We start from the raw sequence: 22,134 nt of genomic DNA on the forward strand, positions 1-22,134 counted from the left end.
AAAAGGAGAACATAACTAAAAAGTTTTTTCCCAGTTTTACTATTTTTAAATTTTCTTGTCAGAATTACAATATTGTAACCTAATTTAAGAAAAGAGAATATCTTTAATAATACCAAATCAGCAGACCTATTTCAACTGATATTATGAATATGACCATGACACTGTGAATCAAAATATTTCCTGAAAGTTGCTACTAAAGTAAATAAAGTTTATAATGACCCATTTGTTATAGTTTTTTTTTTTTAAAAAAAAAAGGAAAAAAAAAAACTCTAAGAACCAAACTTTGCCTTTATTTCAGGTCACTTCAGTGGAATTTACTAAGAAAACTTCCTCCTAACGGCTTTGAGAAGTACCATGATCTTCAGAAACTGTAAGAAAAAATTTAACTCCTGGTATTAAAATTAACTAACATTTTTTTTGCACAGCTTTTTCTTCCCATTTCTTTGGAAACCAACACTATACCACTGCCTAAATCTGATCCCTCTCTTGGGAAATATTCAGCTGTTAGCTGAAGACTACTAGGTAACCTTTTTTTTTTTTTTTTTTTTTTGAGTAGTTCTAGAAACCATTCTAGAAAAATCTTTGATAGCCAAAGAAACTAGAGAATGTGTGCTGGGACTCCTGCCATACTCTGCTCAAAGGAGGAGCCTCCCGAGGTTTTACTCTGCACTGTTCTACAGTGGATCACCTTAACAACCGCTTTAGAGAGAGACGTGAAGGCCTTTTACCAGATCTGCAGTCAAGATTAGATAATGATGAGTTTTCTTCCATACGTTTACAAACACAGTCTCCACTTAAGATAGCAAGTTCTTGTGGTTTAAACCCCCTCCCCCCCAGCATGTTGTTTTGGAGATTCGATGCCATTTTTGCGTCTCCTTGCAGGTTGAGTTTTATTTTGGCCTGAAGTAGTATCTGACATGCTAGCTTCTCTTCAGTTTAGCATGATGTATGTAGTCTCAAAATCCATAATGGCCCAAGTGATGTTTACGTAACATTTAGGTTATTGTCATCTGCTTGAACTGTTAGGTTTAAATATTTTGTACCTGAATCACACTATCTAGAAATCATCTCAGAATTCCTAGTTTCGTTCTCAGAAGTATTGGTTTTAATTTGAGTTTTGCACTTGAGAAACCTGGTTCATAGATATATATATCTGTACATTTTTCTCTAAAATAACAGAAGTAAAGCCGAATCAGAAGAAAAAAATTAATCCACTTCAATGGAATGTTCTCAAAACACAGATAATCTGCAAAAACTATATTTCATATTTGAAAATAAAAAATGACTTTTTAGAACTTTATGCTAGATATCTATCAATCAACAGAAAAGAACTTTTCAAAATTAGGCCCCACACAAAAACTTCAAGATGATACTTCCTATGCTATCATAAGATTTCTGGAATATGAAGAATTTTTCTGATCTGTAGCACCACCTTATGTTCACATGTTTAAAAGGGGTTAGGACTTTAAATCTAAATATCAAAATTCAGGTTTATAGAACATAGTAGTTTAGCTTTTTTAAACAATGAACATTAAAGTAATTCATGAACAGCCAATTTGTTCTAAGTAATAAAAGATCAAAATAGCCTAATTAAAAAAAATTCTAATTGGTTATTAGATGTGTAGCTTGGCTAAGCCTCTGGGAAATACAGTCTATTGCTTGCTCATTACAGCAGTTAAAAAACAAATCAATACATATTCAAGTCTTTCTGTGCATTAGTGAGAAAAATGCATGACCTACTGTGTGATTGGACCAAGGCATGTTCTGTGAAATTGCTAAATGCAGAATAATTTAATAACATTTTATAATCACAGTTAGGTTTTTCATGTTGGAGAAATAGGGAATATCTTTTAGTCAAAATTTCTAATTAACGGAGAGTTCGTTATTGGCTTCTCCGTTATCATTCCTCAAATGTATAAAAAAAATTATATATAAACTCAAAACACCCTAAAGGCCAATGGTGACCAGCAGTGAGAGCAAGGCTTAGAGCCCTTGGTGGCCCTTCCCTCCCCCTGGTGCCAGTACACGTAGACGTGCACAGCTTCCCTGGGGGAATATGATGCTATTACTTGTGCTCTGGTATCTGTTTCCTTTGACCTCCAGCTGACTCAGGGCCAAACTTCTAGTATGACTTGTCTTACCTATGCAAACCTGCATTCTTCTCTCAACGTGGTTATCAAATTTTTACTCTTCCAGTCCTGGTTCTTGTTATTTTACTCTTTGTCATATATAATCCTTATAAATTTCCTCAAACACTTTTGGGGGCAAAACTTAGGGTGTCAAATTAATAAAATTAAAGTCGAATTGCTGGGCAGATTTTTTATTAACATGGAATATGTTTGGGGGGACTTAAAGATGTCACACACTTGTACTTCTGCCAGCACTGTGCTGAACACCAACAAGTTTGAGGAATTGTAGCACGAAATGCTAAAAAGTCTGACTGCTGGGCCTGTTTTATTAGTGAGTGCCTTACTGTGCATTAAAGTTTCATTCATAGAAAAGTCAACTATTAAATTTTAGCTGTTACCTGTTCATCTTTATAAAAGTTACATAAAGTTCCATAAAAGTTATATAAAAAGTTATATATAAAAGTTGTATAAAGTAACATGATATTTATTTTCACTAAATAATTTCATTATGTTTACCTTTTGTTAATTAAAAAAAGTTAATTGTTGTAAAATACATGTGACATAAATATTCTTAACCATTTTTAAGTATACATTCAGAGAGGGATTAAGTCCATCCATTGTTGTATTGTTATCACCACCATCCAGCCACAGAACTCTTTTCATCGTGTAAAACTGAAAGTCCATTTCATTATGTTTTCCTTTTAATAATCATTTTCACAGGTGCCTGCAAAACAATAAGATTAGATCCATATCCATTTACGCTTTCCGAGGACTGTACAATCTTACTAAACTGTAAGTACCAGGGCCAATTACTTTGTCCATCCACAGTGGTCTGGCAGCCCGACCCATCGCCCTCCATACCAGCTCCTCTTGCTCACAGCAGTGCTTTGGACATGCTGAGGGGGCTCGTAGGTCACAGTGCAGAAGCGAGCATGGGATGCTGAGTCACACGAGCCACCAAGCCCCGACGTCATCACTCACTTAGCTGTGTAGACTTGAGTGATTTATTTTCCTTTCTAAGCATGGATTTCCTCCACTGTAAAATACAAATTATCACAGTACCCACCTCAGCATTGTTGTAAGGAACAAACGAGATAATCCATGGGAAGAATCAGGCCCACCGTGCCTGGCACAGAGTAAGAACTCGATATGCATGAGCCATGGCTACAGGAATGAGGACTGAATGAACTTAATCAAAATAAGAAAGCCTAGTGGTGATTAAAATGTATGAAGGAGAAAAACCAAAGTCTTTCCCAGTTATTCTTTTTCTACTAATCCTGCTTTCGTGAATATATAAATATATAAAGCACTGTATGGTTAAAAGAGTACAAGCTTTTTTAAAAATTGTGGTAAATACACATAATGTAAAATTTACCGTTTTAATCATTTTAAGTGTACAGTTCAGTGGCATTAAGTACATTCTCATTTTTTTGCAACCATCACCACCATCTATTTCTAGAACTTTTCCATCTCTTCCTCAACTAAAACTCAGTACCCATTAAACAATAACTCACCTTGCCCCCAACCTCTGACAACCACCATTCTACTTTCTGTCTCTATGAATTTGACTACTCTAGGTATCCCATATATAGGTGGAATTGCATAATATTTGTTCTTTTCTGTCAGGCTTATTTCACATAGCACAATGTCTTACGGCATGTGTCAGAATCTCCTCCCTTTATAAAGCTAAACAATATTTCATTGTATGTGTATACCACATTTTCTTTATCCATTCATTCATCAATAGATATTAGGGTTGTTTCTACCTTTTGGCTATTGTGAATAATGCTGCTGTGAACATGGGTACACACATATTGGTTTGAGTCCTTGCTTTCAACATTTTGGGCTCTATACCCAGAAGTGGAACTGCTGGGTCACAAAGTCGTTCTATGTTTGACTTTTTGAGGAACTCGCATACTGTTTTCCATAACAAAATCCTTGGGCATCGCTGGTGGGAATGTCATGTGAACCATTGGATGCACAAGGGTTTCAATTCCTCCACAACTTCATCAACTTGTTATTTTCTGGGGTTTTGTTGTTGTTGTTTTTCTAACAGTCATTCTAATGGATGTGAACTGGTATCCCATGGTTAAAAGCAAAACTTTTTCAATAGGCTTTCTCAAATTTCTATTTCATTGAGTTTTTACCAAGCAGCTGAACCTAACATCCTCGAAGAAGTTATTGAATGAAAAGATAACCAAAAAGTCACATAAGTAAACAACTCCTTGTATTTCCATTTCTGCCCTCTTGCTTTCTATCCTAACCCAAGAAACTCATTCTAGTCAGATTCCTAGCCTGTAGTATCAGAGTTTGGGATTGAGTCAAGAAGTTCACCTGATCATTTTACTAGCAAAACGAAAGAAGGCCACTGGAGACACACAAATTAGCCATGTTCTCTTCCTTTCTATCCCTTCCCTTCTCTTTTGTATCTTAGCAAACTAGCCAAAGTCAAAATCGGACTCGTTCTCATCAGACTCCGGACTATCTTTCTCTCCAATGCAACCCGCCCCTGCACGACTGTTCAAAACTTACTACACACCATCTGCTTGGTTTAATGTTCTATGGATGTGAAAGGTAGTACAGACCTGGAGAGTAAATTTAAGGGTCCTCCGTCTCTTTCCACGTTTTGTTTTGTTTTTTCATAGAACTGGAATATTGTTTGGGTGCTAAAGATGTAACAGACTTCCAGTTTTTCATAGGTAATTGTTAGATACTTGCTTCTCAGTCATCAATAAATATTCATTAGCCCTTACGGTGTGCAAATTCTTCAGCTAAACACCATGGATTGGGGGGAGGCACCGAAAAAGAAGTCAAACGTGCTGTCTTCCAGCAGCTCACACCTCAGTGTTTCAGGCAGAGCACTGTGCTACCAGTGGAGGGGGGCATGCCCCTCGCTCTCTAGAAGCTTATCGTCCAGGGCGGGGGAAAATACCGACTTACACCCGACAAGAGAGATTGATAAACGAAGTTACTTAATTAAGTCCTGAACCTGTGTTGTTCAGACCAAAACTGCTATTGCGATTCACGGAGAGGAGTCACCATTTGGGGTCCAGAGCAGTGAAGAATGGCTCCGAAGAGGGCTGGGCTTAAACAGATGGACACAGGGTGCAGGGGTTGATCCACTGTCTATTGATGAATGAATGGATAAACAAAATATGGTATATACATACAATGAAATATTGTTTAGCTTTATAAAAGGAGGAGATTCTGACACATGCCGTAAGACATTGTGCTATGTGAAATAAGCCTGACAGAAAAGAACAAATATTATGCAATTCCACCTATATATGGGATACCTAGAGTAGTCGAATTCATAGAGACAGACAGTAGAATGGTGGTTGTCAGAGGTTGGGGGCAAGGTGAGTTATTGTTTAATGGGTACTGAGTTGATCAACTGTCTTTTCCTGGGGGATTTCCATTGGCTTTTAAGGGAGCTCCCTGAGGTATTCAGGGGAAGTGGTGAAGCTATTCTTCACCTCTTCCTGTGCCCAGCTGGGGCTCCAGGTTTGCAAGGGAGGGAAGGGAGTGGTTCTATTACAGCGTGTCATCTCTTACTACCCCTAAGCAAAAGTTATACTTGAGAGTGGGAGGGGGAGATTTCTGGCAGGAGAAATTTTACAGGATGTCAACTTACTCTAAGATCTGTCAGAGTGGAGAAAAGAGAGAAATAAGTGTGGTCCACGTATCCGTGGAAGTGAAATTTGAACTAATACTTGTATAGGAATCATAGAGAGGAAAACGAAGAGGAAAGAAATTGGAGTGAGAAGCGTGAACAGAAACATTGTTATAATAAATAATATGTACTGAGTGCTTATGATGTCCGAGTGCTTATGACATGCATTGCCTCAACTGTTACTACAACCCAAAGAAGCAGGTACTATTATCTCCATTTTTGAGTTGGGGAAACCCAGGCTTTTGGAAGTTAATTGCTTGCTTACGGTCACACTACAAATAATTAACAAAGCTAGGAATCAAACTGCCTGGCAGCAGATTCAGAGCAGTGAATTGCTACACTAAAGATATTGAGATAGAAATAAACATGACAAGAGGAGGTGATCAATATAGTAGAAGAGAAAGTTGGTTCACTGTGCAGAAGAGTGAGAAATAAAGTTGGGTAGGTAAGGCAGGGTTGAACTCTTTATCAAGGCATGCAGTGTCCTTTTTTCCAGCACAGGCACTTGCCTGCCTCCCAGGTTTCTCTCTTGTCTCCCTTCACAGCCCCTTCATGGTGGGGCCACACTGAATTACCTGGTGATCCCATCACTCTCTCTTTATACCTTTTGCTTTTGCATAAGCAATTCCTCTGCCTAGAATAACTCCTACCCATTCTTTGCTTTTTGAATGATATGTCTTCATCCAAGATTCTCCTCAGTTGTGCCTCCTTTAGTAAACACTTCCTATTTCCTCACTCCTCCATGCTCTGCAGTCCCCACCCAAGCAAAGCCAGGTACTTTCTCCTTGGCAGTGTCCGAGCAACCATACGTTATACTTGTCTCTTTTCCCATCTCTTTATGATGCTGTAATAACCTGTTCACATGCTGTGTTCCCTCTAGACTCAAAGCCTCTCAAAGAAAACGATGATGTACCTAATGTCGATATACAGAGCCATAGAGTGGGAACTAAAATCAATTTGATGAACAAATGAATAGATGAATGAATAAATGATTGATTGATTGATTGATGAGAGAATTAAAAACTAGACATAAAAATATAAATGATGAAGAACTTTTGGAGATCCAGAGGCTGGAGAATGGCATGATGAGAAGCGTAGATAAGAAAATTTAACAAGGGTGATTATTGTTTTTCCTTTCCTTATGGTAAGATATCAGGAAGGTACAAATTCATTGTCATCATTTCTCTTTTTTCAGGTATCTCAGTGATAACAGAATAACATTCTTGAAACCGGGTGTTTTTGAAGATCTCCACAAATTAGAATGGCTGTATGTTTAATTTATGTGGAATTTTACACTATTAGCTTTTATGTTCTAAAATATATATAAGTGAATCAATTTTTTTTTCTGCTGACAGGATAATCGAAGATAATCATCTCAGTCGAATTTCCCCACTAACGTTTTATGGACTAAATTCTCTCATTCTCTTGTAAGTACTAAAATGAAAGCAAATGTTTTAATTGAAAAAAAAGACATGAATAAAAATTATGGCTTTAACAGCATTAAATTTGAAATTGTTAAAACTCTAAAAAGGCTTTTCAACTAAAAACCATCTTTTAATTATATTTTATGAGGCTATTTAGTAGTTCTAACAATTTTTGTAAGATCTTCTGTCTTCTACAATGTCAGCTCATCAAAATTGAATACAACCTCACTGTTATATTTTATTGAAATAATCTTAAGCACACCATTCCTACCCTGTATCAATTTTGGTAAAGAAAAATAACATTCATTTTGAAAATCACCTTTTTTCCCCACTACGCCCTATAGAAGGGCACAGACTTTTTTCCAGTTACTAACATTACTGCTTGCTCCATATGACAACTATAATTTTCGAATTTTGTCACTAACAAGCACTTACATATAACAACACTTACAGAAAAACATTAGAGAAGACAACTAACTTAATAGATTTTCAAGGTTTCATAAGAATAATGATAATACCATGTTTGACTTAAAAAAAAGAACTAGAAAAACGTAACTTTTAAAATTTATTTTCTTTTTCAGAGCACTGATGAATAACGTCCTCACCCGTTTGCCTGATAAACCCCTCTGTCAGCACATGCCAAGACTGCATTGGCTGTAAGTTGCTGTATCTTTTCTTAAAGAAGTTAACTATCTTTTCTAGTTCTGCCTAGTTCATTTGGATATTAGATTGTTTTTTTAATGATAAGCTGTTAATATATCACATTTCCTCAAATTACTTTAGCATGATATTGTTATTAAACATCCCCATTATCTAAACTAACTCTTCTAAACTCCAATAAAACATCTCTCTCTATACACACACACACACACACACACACACACACACACACACACACACACACACGTAAGCAAGAAAAAGGAAGACAGAAGGGTTGTCGTGGTATCTGTATAATATCTCCTCCCTTCCCCCGTCGATCTAGTCATCTATTAATTTGGTACAAAAAGACTGAAGTTCCTAAATTTTACATAATGAGAATATATTTAGAATTTATTTTTGAAGTCTAATCACAATAGAATATGTTCCATGGAATTTGTTACACAGTAGTTTTGATTGTGGTGATAATTATCACTCTACCTATTCAGAACTCAATTACCCAGTAAATCAGTCTATTTAAAATACAGGTAAAAATGAAGAAATAAATAACCAAAATAACTATTAAAAGGTGCAATCAGTAAACAGCATATGCGGTATTATATGAAAACTCCCTGTTTCTCATTTTGTAAGAAATTCTCAAAAGTTTCGTTGTTTAATTTCTGAGCTCACAGTGCCAAATTAAAAGTTGGGAGGCCAGAGGAGAAAGGAACATTTCTTTTAGTAAGAAGTGACAACTATCAACCTGAATAAAGCAGGAGTAAGAAATGATATAAAAAGCAGATATAGTAATTCAAAATATACTAGTTTTGGAACAATTTAGGGGAAGACAAACATCCCAAAATCACTACTTAGTCCAGAGGACATTTTGGTGTGACAGTACAGTATCGTTACTGGTGACAAGCTAAAGTCATTAAGGACAGGGCAAATTAAGTTTAATATCCTTTGTTGAAATTAAATTTTGATTCACATGAATACATTAACAGTTACTATGTGCTCGGTAATCCAAACTTAGTAATAAGGCAGAATTGATTAATATTTACATGAATAAATTAGCAAGTAAAAATTCATGCATTGAGACCCAAAACAAGTGTGGGAGGTACTATGCATGTATAATAATAAACTTTTCCTTTGCTTATAAAAAGACAGCCATATATACATTTTAGGTAAAACTAAAAATGATTGAGATTTACGAGTATTACTAAAGACATGACCTTTTTTAATTTCATTACTAAAATTACCATCTTTAAATTTTATCTATCCAAAACAACTCACTCCATATGCATTCCTGATAAGAACTGTTACCCAATTTTAATGCTAGTCATAATACATTTTGCTTTATAAGCACTCATTTCTTTTAAAACTAATTACAATATCTTTACATTGCACATGGACTTCTATTTAGCAAAGTATAAACTAGAAAGTCTGATAGATGTGTTGGCCAAAAAAAAAAAATTAACTCTGATTTATGGAAAAATACATATAAAATGAAAAGACATGACAGCCCAGGGTAATATGCTTGCAAGATCTATGACAGACAACAGATTAAAACATTTAATATAGTCCTTTCAAAACAATAAAAAATTATAAATGCCTCAATAAAAGTAGGTAAATTTTAAAAAGAAGAAATGTATGTAATAAATAAGCATATGAACAGATGGGGCAATAGCCAAAGGTGAACTAAATATTAAAAGAGTAAACTAATGCTTAATGTGAGATGAGACTAAGCAAGCTTATATATATGGGCAGAAGAATTTGAAAATATAGAAAACAATGAGGATATGTTATGGAGCAAAGTACTGGAAGACATAGAAAAGGATGGAAAAATGAAATGGGATGCACACACAAAGCTATGAAAATGAACTAGCCTTACTTCAATCAACGTGGCTCAACTGCAAGAACATAATATGAATTATAAAGAAAAAGTCACAGAGGATATATACCTATCTTCTGTGTGTGTGTGTATGTATATATATTCCATTCGAACAATATTGTGCTTAGGCTACAGAAAGCCACAGGACAATATTGCTCCCTCTCTACCAGTGAGAAAGAACTTTATAATCTAGAAAACTCATAATTTTCTCAAGCCTATCAGAGTTCTAAAAAGTGACCAGGAGAGATGGAATACATACACTATCTCACCTTTGGCAGAGCACAGGTTAAAGACTTGGCTGTGATAGAGCAGGTACAAAGAAAACTGCTAAAATTTTAATGAACTTAAAAAGGTTAAATGTGGGTTACTATAATATTTTAGAATAACTGGGAACCCAACACTCAGAGGAGTCAGCTCTTCCCAACAGTCTGTTTTCCACTCGTCTCCACCAGCTCACAAGAAAAATTAGGAGCAAGTAAGGAAAACAAAAGAGAGTCCTCCTTGGTGGAGCACAGGTACAGAGCCCCACCTTCTTCTCTAGACTTCCCTTTTACAAAGCAAAAGTTTTAAGCCACTGGGAGAGGGACAGAAAATCTCCCACAGCCAGGGTCATGCATAGAATCCACTGCTTCTAAAGGAGAGGTGGAAGCAAAAGCTCTCTACTCCAAGGGAAGGGGCAGAAAAACCTGTCCAGCCCAGGATCTGCACTGCTACAGAGCAGTGGGTAGTGCTCACCTGGGATGGGGCTTCTTGGGCAGGGGGAACAGCAATGCTGAGAAAGCCTCCTCCCTAAAAGAACAAGAAAACAAATCCACTGTCAAATTATAAAGCAATCAACAGAACCAGACCCAGAGATAACTCAGAGGTTACAACCACCAAAAAGGGAAATTAAAATACTTATATTAATAATTAAATGATATAGTGGAAAAGGTGGACAATATGCATGAACACGTGGATACATCAACAAAGAGATGGAAGCTATTAACAAGAATCAAGAATTACTTCAACAGGTTTAACAGCAGACTGAACACAGCTGAGGAAAGAATCAATGATCTTGAAGATAGGTCAATAGAAAGCTTTCAATTCTTAATCAAAAAGAGGAAAGAGAGTAAAGATGGAACAGAGAATCCAAAAGTTGCAGGATAATATAAAATTGTCTAACAAATGTGTAAATAAAGTTGCAGAAAAAGAAGAGAGGGAGGACAGTACAGAGGAAATATCTGAAGAGATAATGGCCAAGAATTTTCCAAAATTAATATAATACAGCAAACCATAAATCTAAGAACCTCAAAAACACCCAAGCAGAAGTAGAAAAAATAAGCAAACAAACGAACTAGACGAATTATACTCAAACTGCTGAAAACCAAAGATAAAGAAGAAAACTTAAGGCAGCCAGATAAAACAGGGATATTACATAGTATAAAATGAAGATAAGACATGCAACACTAATTAAAAAAAAAAAACTGGAGAGGGGTTAAGTTAATATTGGAAAAATAGACTTCAGAAAAAGGAATCTATCACCAGGGATAGAAAGGGAATATCACATAATGATAAAAGGGTCAATTCAGTAAGAAGACATAATAATCTTAAGTGAATAAGCAGTTTCAAAATGAATAAAGTGACAAGGCTAGAGCTATAAAGAAAAATACTTAGGAGTCAAAAGATGTCATTTAAAACCAACAAATCCACCAATATGTGGATAGTTGACATTCCTAATGTGAACATTAATAAAAAGCATATAATTGATCAAAATCGTATGGTTAGAGAGAGGTAGAAAAGCAGAAAAGAAGACAGTATATATTTATTTCATCATTTCTTATAATGGAAAATTAGTAAGTATTGTTATTCCCTAAGAAAGAGAAAATACAGTGTACTAGGTAAAGTTCTAGTTATTAAGGTAATTGATAGAGTATACACATCTTTTTAAATATTAAAAGAAAAAAATTTTTTTAACCAAATTTTTTGTTGAATGTTTTTTAACCTATAAAACCATATAATAATATTTTCAAATAGCAGATTAAGATCAGTATTAGATATAGCAATAAACATAGATGGGTTAAACGTACCTATTAAAAAGAAAAAAAATTTCAAATTGGCTCACAAAGCAAAACCTAACTCAGTATTATTTACAAAAAAATACAACTACAAGTAAGTGATTAAGAAATATTAAAACTGAAAAAGTAGTCAAAAGTGAGCATGTCAATGCAAACCAAAAAAAAAAGCAGGCATCATATGTTTTGTCTAAATAGAATTCTGCCCAATTTGCATTAACGCTAAGGAGGACATTTAACGCAATAGTGTGCAATTTTCAATTAAAAAATTACATTTTGAGTTTATATGCACCAAATTAATTCATATAACAACCAAAACAAAAAAGAAAAATAGGCATACATAGCAGTAAGAGATAATCCACCTCTCTCAGTTCATGAAAGATCAAGTAAAACCATAAAAGGATATGGAGAACTAACATAATTAATGAGTTAACACTAATTGATGTATATCAAACTGCAGTATCCCTTCTCAATAACAGAACTGGTTTATTTGGGACAGCAATGTGCCCACCTGAAATATTATATTCCCAGACTTCCCTGCATCTAGATATAGCCATGTGACTAATCTCTAACCAATGATGTGGAAGAAAAACTTCTGGGAAATTGCCTTACAGAGGAAAAGGCAGACCCTTCCTTTCCTTCCTTATCCAGAAAACAAATGGATATGATGGCTGAGCTTTAGCACCATCTTGGACCATGAAGACATGGACATCAGAACGGTGAATGTGAAAGATCTTGGGTTTCTAACAACCTTGAAAAACTACCGTACTAGCCCTGGACTGCCTAACTCTAGATTCTTTTCCTTGAAAAAAAATTCCTTGTGTAGTTATGCTGTTATAGTTGGATCTCTGTTATGTGTATCTGCACCTAATCCTAACAGATATAAACCTGCAAACAAAGAATGCCCAAAGAACATTCACCAAAATTCACCATATATTTTAGGACATACACATACACAAACCAAACTCAAGAAAACAGATGGAGGGATTAGCCTAAAGCAGGAGAAGGGTCATCTCTTCCTCTGAGACTAGAAGGAGACCAGGTACATTTACAGGTAAGTTTATAGCTGTGGGGTAGCAAGTCAAGGGCTTTCCCTCCTTGATTACCTCAATTTTCTCTGTGAAATAGAAGCCAGAAATGTTTAAAAGGTAGGGGAGGATGTAGAGGTTAAGGAGATTTACATATTTAAAATGCCACTAGGGGATATGAGAGGAAGTTGAAAAGAAACAGGCAAGATTATTGGTGGTTTTGGTTTTTGTTATTGTTGCTCTTCAGATGGAAGAACCAAATTTTCATTTTCAGCTAGTTCTGCCGTGTATAAAGGGAAAAACAAAATGGTTAGGTTCAGAGACTTATAAGTTGGAAACGGGATCTAGAGAAAAGGTAAGAAAAACACCCCTTATTAGCTACCTTAGAGTTTGGAGCTAGGAAACAAGAAGCAGTTTGTATGTCTCGGCTACTATGTATATTGCAAACCAGATCCCTCAGTAACAAGGCCTAAAACTTCTAATTTTAGGAAGAAAGCCAGAGCAAATTTACAACTCAAGGTTAAAATAAACTGAAAATGAATTAAAACTAACAATTTAATCAAAAGTCCCTCATGTATGCCTCATCTGTGCCTCCTACTTTATTTTTACAAATTAATAAATTAATACTAACTTAAATATTTTTGCTAGCTTACTAGAAAAAAAAAGGTTTATGTAAGTAGCTAACATCAACTCACCTAAAGATATTTTGTGAGGTTTGAGAGAGCATCCCCACCTGGTGGAAGATTTGTGGTAACAGCAATAAAACAGGAAAAGGAAGTCGTCTCTGTCACTGACAACATACATTATGAGAGGCCAAAAGCCTTGGCCAAACCTAACAACCAAAAAAAAGTGGTACTATAAGTGCTTAGTTTTCCAATTTAATAGAATGATAGAAATTTGTCCTTACAAAGGTGATCTAGAATCAAGATTTAAGATTTTAATATGGTATTCCACATAGTGCAGAAATCCTGTATACAAAATGCTTGAGTTATGGTTTATCACCTCTGTTAAATATCTATAGTGATAAGAAGCTTATTCTCTGGACACCATCGATTGCTAGCTTAAATTTAAAATGTTTTGTGTCCTTCAACCAGTAAATTTTGCAATCTGATGCAACATAAAAACATTCCATATCTTCTATGGCCTGACTTCAAATATATCTCTCTTGTTTTGCTCCTCTCTGGTATAAATACACCCTTTTCCTTGATTGACTTAATTTCTAGACCGCTTACCTCCAGATCTTTCTAATATACTTTGATTTGTCAAAGTCAGTTTTTTATTGCAGTGCCCAAAGTAAAACTATCACAGATGTAGCATAGTAGCAGAATATACTTCTATTAATGCCACCCATGTTCCCCTTACAGATGTTGGTAGCTGTGTAACACTTATGTTCATATATTTGAATCGCTATTATTTCTATAGCTCTATGTGTATGTTATATGGTGAACCAGTCAACTAAATGTTGGGGTACACTGAGTAGATTAAGGACCAGCATTTACTTTTGAAAGTATATCCCTAACCTCAGCTAACTCTGTTCTACAAACTTGCACTGTAAACCTACTGATAAGATAAAAGAGATGCCATAAAATATAACTATGAAAAAGAGACAGATAAACAAAATGTCTGACACCTGTTGCTGCTCAGACTAGGCTCCCGATGGTGATATGGCATCACATCAGAGAGGAGCTCAAGTAGGATTTACATTCAGTTCTCTGAACTCAGAGTGGACGGCCAAGGGCAGCCTGTGGGCCTCCCTCTGCACTGGCCTGTGTGACAATGGAATACAGCAAACAAGGATATTCTCAGTGGTAAAGGCTATTGAGAAATTTTTCCGGGGAGTGTTTAGGCAAGGGAGGTAGAGGCTAAACATTGTTTTGGCAGTAGCAGCTTCTGTAACAATAATAGGATCTTCTGTAGGCTGCAGCAAAATAGAGACAGACCACTTAGACAAATGCCATTGGTAACTCTGGACAGATGTTTAATATCGTTCACTATTAAATCTCTGTTAATAAAATCATTATTTGCCATAGCAGAGGTTTTCAATTTGACTTCTCATTCTCTTCACATTTCTCAGGATGACATACGGGCCCATATGAACATGTGACACAGATGTGACTCAACCAATTTTCACTATTAACACAGAAAAAGGAACATTAAACATATATATATATTATTTCAGCTATTATGTAAGTGGCTCCATGTAAGACTCTATATAAACACTACATGAAAAAAGATTTTATTAGGAAGCAGATAATCCTCAACCAATTTATTGCTATCTATGATTAAAATTTAGCTTTACCATCTTTTATTTTTATGTTTCAGGGACTTTGAAGGCAACCATATCCATAATTTAAGAAATTTGACTTTTATTTCCTGCAGTGGTTTAACTACTTTGTAAGTAATGTTTCATCCTTTCAAATAATGTTATATCTCTTTACAAACAAAATGAATCATTTATGTAAACAGAAGCTAGCGTAAACATGCATAGTAATTATGGCAAATGTTTCTTCTTGACTTGAAGTTTTTTGAAACTGAAGCACATGGGCAAAATTATGAAAGTACAAGCTAAGGGTAGCCCCAGATTCACAACATACATAAATCATCACAACGACACTATTATCTGAGACATGTTTTTCTCAACTTAAGTAATACCCATTTTAATGGAAAGAGATTCACATAGATGACCTAGAGTCTGTCCTTGGATCTCAGTTTGCGAAACACTAAGTTAAAGTCTTAATCTATGACAGTGTTTGCCCTTTGCAAATCATTACTGCAAAGATCGTGGGAACGAGGGGGGAATTAATTACAATCAAAATGAAAAAAAATACTGCAGGATGTTTACACCACTGAGTATATATACTCGTAATTGTGAACACGGGAATAAACCTTAGAAAGTTATTGAGTATAATTTCTTCTTATGCCTCTCGGTCCTGTTTTAAATTCGCATTGTCTCTTCCATGAGAGTGAAGGGTGCTGGGGCTTTCCTCAATATAAAAATACAGCTGCCTCATTTGCAGTTTATTTTTCCAGAATAGTGTTTTTCAAACTGTTTCTGAACTCTTCCTCAATGCGTTCAGCAGTCTTCAAATGCAGGATGCTCTATATTAGTCATGCAAAATAGTTCATATTGGGTGGCCAGTTAGCTCAGTTGGTTAGAGTGTTGTGCTAATAACACCAAAGTTGCTGGCTCGATCCCTGCATGGGCCACTGTGAGCTGTGCCCACCTTAAAAAAAAAAAAACAAATAGTTCATGTTAATTGTCCAAAGGAAACCAAATTGCACTTGAAGAAAATAACTTAAAACCTCTTTTTTGTTCTACTTATGCTGATTTTTAAGGAAACCTCTAAATGAAGCAATCATTTACAAGTATCCTCTTGGCAGGTGCTTGTGCTTTTCTGGTCCAGGGATACTAGGATAAGGTAGTAATGGTTTGGAGTGCTGGGAGGAAATAAATACTTAAGGATGGGACAATTTCCAAGCATGTTACACAATATTTAAAGAATTGGAAATCCTTTTTCTATGAGGTAGTTCTTTATGCTTGCTCATACAAGATCAGACAATTAAGTTCGCGAATTCATCGTGGAAAAAGCGCTACATACCTCACTGCTGAATATCACTACAGTCACCTTCAAAGCACTCCCCTTGGGAAGCTATGCACTGACACCAGTGCCTAGAACACCCTTCAAAGCAATTCTGGAACTCTTTTTCTGGAATGGCTGTCAGAGCTTTCCTCATATTACTCTTGATGTCCTGAATGTCATGAAAATGTCATCCTTTCAATATTTCTTTTATCTTTGGGTAAAGAAAGAAGTCATTGGGGACCAGATCAGGTGAGTAGGGAGGGTGTTCCAATACAGTTATTTGTTTACTGGCTAAAAACTCCCTCACAGACAGTGCTGTGTGAGCTGGTACATTGTTGTGATGCAAGAGCCATGAATTGTTGGCGAAACGTTCAGGTCATCTAACTTTTTCACGCAGCCTTTTCAGCACTTCCAAATAGTAAACCTGGTTAACTGTTTGTCCAGTTGGTACAAATTCATAATGAATAATCCCTCTGGTATCAAAAACGGTTAGCATCATCATTGCAACAAATTCGCGAACTTAATTGTCAGACCTCGTATACATGAGAACTGTGCAGAAATGACCTGTCAAAAGTTACAATCGGATTCAACATCCCAAACTAGAGACCTAAATTGGTCCAGCTTAGATTAGATTTTCTTAGGCAACTCCACCCTAAATTACAAATGTGTATGAGTGATAAATATCATGTGGGGGTACTTTGTTAGACAGACATGTTACGCCAACTAAAGAACAAACTCTAAAACGGCTACCTGTGCGTATAATACTCAGTCTGTGTTCTCAACAGTTGAGATTTTACTAGTTCCCTTGCAAAGCTCTTCCTTATTTCACTTTAAAATTTGAATAATACTTCATTTTTATCATCATTAAAAGATTTGGGAAATTTAAGATCAAAATTAGATTGGGTACATTACCATACCACTTCAAATATTTTGATGTGAAAAATGCACTATATGTAATTACCTTTGGTTTTGCAGGTTATTAATCTCCTTTCTAAAAACTCATTTATCAGTTACCTCAAGAAGCTACAGTGTATTTTTTTTTACTTTCAGGAGAATGAAGAGAAACAAAATTAATCACATAAAGGAAAATGCTTTTGCACCTCTCCAGAAACTACATGAATTGTAAGTTTGATTAAACATATATTGATAAAAATTTTATTTCTACTGTTTAGTTCATACTTGTTACACATGTATACTTCTATACATTAAGAAATACTTATTATCTCTTTTCCTAGCGTGATTTATATACACCTCAAAACACAAAGGAATTCTGATAGCTTATAAAAAGTGTTCATTAAAGAAAAATATGAAATAAATACTTGAAGAAAGTGAGGTAAAGGAAACATAGATGCAGAAAAGAATAAAGTTAGGGTAAATTTAACAAATAGAATGCATCCTACACCAACCACTCTGTTCCACTGTTAGAGGGACAGCACATTTGTCTTTTAAGTTTCTTAAATAGTTAAGATTCAGAGACTATAAATTAACAAGACTCTACTTTGTCGATTCTGAAACCAAAGGATATTCTTAGATCCATAAAGAAATTAGACACCGCCATGGATAACATCCCAACCTATAAGGATGGAAGAGAGAGATTAGTTAAATCAGCTATTTATAATGTCCCTTTTAAAAAATCAATGACACAATTCCAAAGGGTATTAAAACACTCTGTGAGAAGCCAAAGCATTGTGGTTCAAGCACATAGGAGCTGATTGTCAGAATAAAATATATGTTGAACAATGGATGAAGTTCATTTCTTTCAGACAATTTTTTTTATATATATATATAATTTTTTCAGTTGAGTTTTTGCTAACGTGTGGGCTTGCAACTAATTTGATTTTGTGTTTTCTGGAAAGAATCGGGAGTGTAGACCGTTTTGTCCATTAACTGGGCAGAACATTCATTTATTAAAACATTTTCATAAAAATTAAAAACATATCTAGAATGTTTCTCTGGAAACCTTACCTGCATACTGAGACAGGTGGAAGGGATACATATGCCTTAAGCAGGAATATTCCTCAAGAAACAATCCTGCATTCTGCTCCAAGACATAGAAACAAGCCATAGAAACCCCAATGTTTTTCACATAACCATTAGCCTGTAATATTTTTTAGTATAAAATGCCAATCATTCATAAAATGTGCAAGAAAATCTCTATGCATAGATCTTAGAACCAAGCCTCTGTTGTAACAACTCCTGGTATCTGGCAATAGGACCCTATCTGTAGCACATAGGAAATTATTTTATTCTCAATAGTAGGGAGAGAGTCCTGTAGGTGATACAAAGGCATTATCTAGCCATTAAAATATGAGTTAGTCAAGGGATCCATAGTTCCCCTCCTTTTATCCTACTTGAAACCACTATCTGACTATAAGATGGCAATTCCTCTAAATCCTTACCCTCATGGTGGCAGTACGGTGCAGGTTTATGTGGTTATCAGTAGCCATTGATGAACATGGAACACAAACACCTTAGTCCATAACCAGTGCTATTTCAGGTTCAGAGGTAAAGGAAAGAGCAACAGTGAGGGTAACCAAGGCCAATAATTAGTTCTGCCTAAAGCCCGCCAAATCCTATATTAAACTCTGGCCTGAAAAGTCAGATTTACAGGGATGGCCATGGAATGTTTTCTAAGAGGCAGTGGTTTTAAATGGATGGGCCTAGATCGAAAATGAGAACACGACTCTCATTTTGAGAAAAGGTGGGACTATGCTCTGTGCCCCTCCAGGCCTGATCCCATCAACAGAGTTAAGTAGGACAAATAAACCGGCAACAATCAGGATTCACTTGTCACAGCAGACTTTTGTTCTAGTGGCAGAAAATCTTTGCCATGTGCTTGAATTCATTTGTGCTTTTATAGTTAACTATTCTAGGTGATAATGTGTTTCTCGAGCCCATTCAGATGTGGCTCTTGAGTCCAATTAAGTTAAGACTAACTTTCCTGAGCTGAAACTGAAAAAAAATGGTCCTGTCACATGTCACTTAAGATCTGGCCCACAGTATCCCATTGCTTGATTCATGATGTAAGAACTAGATGTCAGAATTTGCTCTGTAGCCAAAACCAGCACTCCCACCAGGAACTGTTGCACATGATATTGAAGTTTACGTATCCTAGTGGACTACTCTAAATCTGTTTTTTACATCGTCTCACTAACATGATCGATGTTTTTCTTGGCTTCCCATACAAGAAACTGGAACTGCCGCCACTTTTACCTAAATATGAAGCAGACAGATTCAGTCTATTAATAGTCTCCTAGTTGGGGATAGAAAGAACAGCTAGGCCAACTGTGTTGTACACCTGAAACCAATATAACATTGTATGACAACTATACACTAATACATTTTTAAAAAAAGAAAAAGAAAAGAATAGCTAGTCCAAAACTAAGCTAGATACTGGATAGTCCAAGATGAATAGGTGTAGTTCTTACACTCAGAGAACTCACATCCTTCAGAAGAGGAGCACGTATGTACAGAAATATAATGTGACATGTGACGTGCTATGATGGAAGTGTGCACACGGAGTATGTGGGAGAACAGAGTAGAGAACATCTAACCTCCCTCCTCACAGAGGAGTGGCATTTGAGCAGCATTTGGAAGGATGATGAGTTCTCCAGCAGGACAAAAAGGAAAGCTTATTACAGGCAGAAGGAAGCACCCACGCAAAAAACATGGCGGTTAGAACACTGAAGTGCTCTCCGGCCATGATGGAAGTCATTTTGGCTGAATAGAAAGTGGTAGAAAATTAAGCTGGAAAGATAGACAGTGGCAAGGCATTTCAATATTTAAAGACTTTTTAAGCAGTTTCTATTTTATCTTTTAGGCAACAGTGAGTTATCAAAGAATTTAAAGAAAGGGATGGAATTTTGGAAAGATTCCTTTGACTATCACATCAGAACAATTTATCTTCATAAGTCATTCACCCAGAAATATGTAAATAATGAATAGTCTCGAGGTTCAGATGACAGTACGAAAATAAAACATTTACAGCAAAGACATTTATGATATTTATTAGATTATATTAGATATTTATTTTTAATTTTTAAAAACTCAATCTAAAACTATCCTTCTCTTCCAAGTTGAATAATCTAACTCTTGACTTATAAGAACCAATTTACATAACAAAAATATCTATTCTGCCTCTCCCTGTGGCAACCAACAGGATTTGGAGATGGACTGGGAAAATGGGTAGACTTTCTGTTAGCATCTCTTGATCACTATGGAGAATTCAAGCCTATTGAAACATTATTTTGTTCAGTAGAATCTGAAGCCTTTCTCATGAGAGCTGCCACTGTCAAAGCAACCACAAGAGCAACTATGGTCAAAAATCTTCTTACAACTAAGCTACAAAGTCACACCATATTAGGCAATCCAACCTCTATACATACATAAGCTAACACACAAAATATCCTGCCCTAGGAGTATGCACGATCCAGTAGATATCAGCTGTGAAAGAAACCTGCTCCTGAAATAATGCACTTCAATTTTAAAATCACAATAAATCCAAGCAAAAGAAAACTTAAATTTCTAAACCATATTCCTACTCTAATATGGAAGGAAGGAAAGAAGGAAGGAAGGAAAGAGGCACAATACATATATTAATGGAATTAGAAAATTGTACCTATGATAACCAGATCAAATACCATCAAGTATTCGTATTTGTCTCTGAGGGAGTAATGAATTGGGACATTTTTATCTTTTCCCATTTTACTCCCTTTTTAAAAAATTTTAGACTTCTGATAATTAATATAACTCATTAATAGCATTGTTAAAGTGGTGTAATGGTTTCCTACTAAATTATAGAACAATAAATAAAGTCTTAAGAAAATAGTATGACATGTTTGCAATTATTTCCCTAGGGATTTAGGAAGTAATAAGATTGAAAATCTTTCACCGCATGTATTTAAGAATCTGAAGGAGCTCTCAAAATTGTAAGAATTTTGTCACTTCATTTCTTTATTTTAAAATTTTTTTTATGTTTTAAATTGTGGTAAAATATATGCAAATAAAATTTACCGTTTTAATTCTTTTTAAGTATACAGTTCAGTGGCATTAAGTACACTCACATTGTTGTGCAACTGTCATCACCATCTATCTCTAGAACTTTTTTATCTTTCCAAACTGAAACTCCATACCTACTAAACAATACTTCTCCCTCACGCCCCCACACATACTAACATCCACCATTCTATGTTCTGTCTCTATGAATTTGACGACCCTAGGTACCCCATATAGGTGGAATCATACAATATTTGTCCTTTTGTGACTGGCTGATTTCATTTAGCATAATGTCTTCAACGTTCATCCATGTTGTAGCATGTGTCAAAATTTCTGAGTATTATTATTCTGAACAATAATATAATATCAAATTGTTAATTATATTTAATTTTATAATTAATAAATTAATATTATTGTTCAGAATAAAATCCATTGCGTGTATATACCATATTGTGTTTATCCATTCATCCACTGATGGACACTTGGGTTGTTTCCACCTTTTAGCTATTGTGAGTAATGCTTCTATGAACATGGGTGTGAAAACATCAATTCAAAACCTGGCTTTCAATTCTTTTCAGTGTATAGCCTCAGAAGTACAGCTGCTGGATCATATAGCATGTCTTTCCATTTATTGGTGTCCTCTTTAATTTCTTTCAGCAGCATTTTGTTTTCAAAGTACAAGTCTTTCACCTTTATTCAGTTTATTCCTAAGTATTTTATCCTTTT

At 35.4% G+C, this 22,134-nt stretch overlaps 1 protein-coding gene across 8 annotated transcripts in view; it reads left to right on the forward strand.

The window, feature by feature from the left end:
- Positions 1-22,134, forward strand: part of RXFP1 (relaxin family peptide receptor 1) — an 87,009-nt gene that overhangs the window by 55,181 nt on the left and 9,694 nt on the right. For 6 of the 8 annotated variants that reach the window (XM_033134501.1, XM_033134504.1, XM_033134503.1 and 3 more), the window contains 9 exons: positions 299-370; positions 2,850-2,921; positions 6,998-7,069; positions 7,158-7,229; positions 7,808-7,882; positions 15,155-15,226; positions 15,989-15,991; positions 17,467-17,535; positions 21,270-21,341. In XM_033134501.1, the coding sequence (XP_032990392.1) occupies positions 299-370; positions 2,850-2,921; positions 6,998-7,069; positions 7,158-7,229; positions 7,808-7,882; positions 15,155-15,226; positions 15,989-15,991; positions 17,467-17,535; positions 21,270-21,341 (579 nt within the window). Of the gene's footprint in view, positions 1-298; positions 371-2,849; positions 2,922-6,997; positions 7,070-7,157; positions 7,230-7,807; positions 7,883-15,154; positions 15,227-15,988; positions 15,992-17,463; positions 17,536-21,269; positions 21,342-22,134 lie in introns of all 8 variants that reach the window. The other 2 variants (XM_033134507.1, XM_033134502.1) reach the window with 2 other exon arrangements.

The sequence above is a fragment of the Rhinolophus ferrumequinum genome, chromosome 18 (assembly GCF_004115265.2).
Source record: "Rhinolophus ferrumequinum isolate MPI-CBG mRhiFer1 chromosome 18, mRhiFer1_v1.p, whole genome shotgun sequence".
Classification (NCBI taxonomy): Eukaryota; Metazoa; Chordata; class Mammalia; order Chiroptera; family Rhinolophidae; genus Rhinolophus; species Rhinolophus ferrumequinum.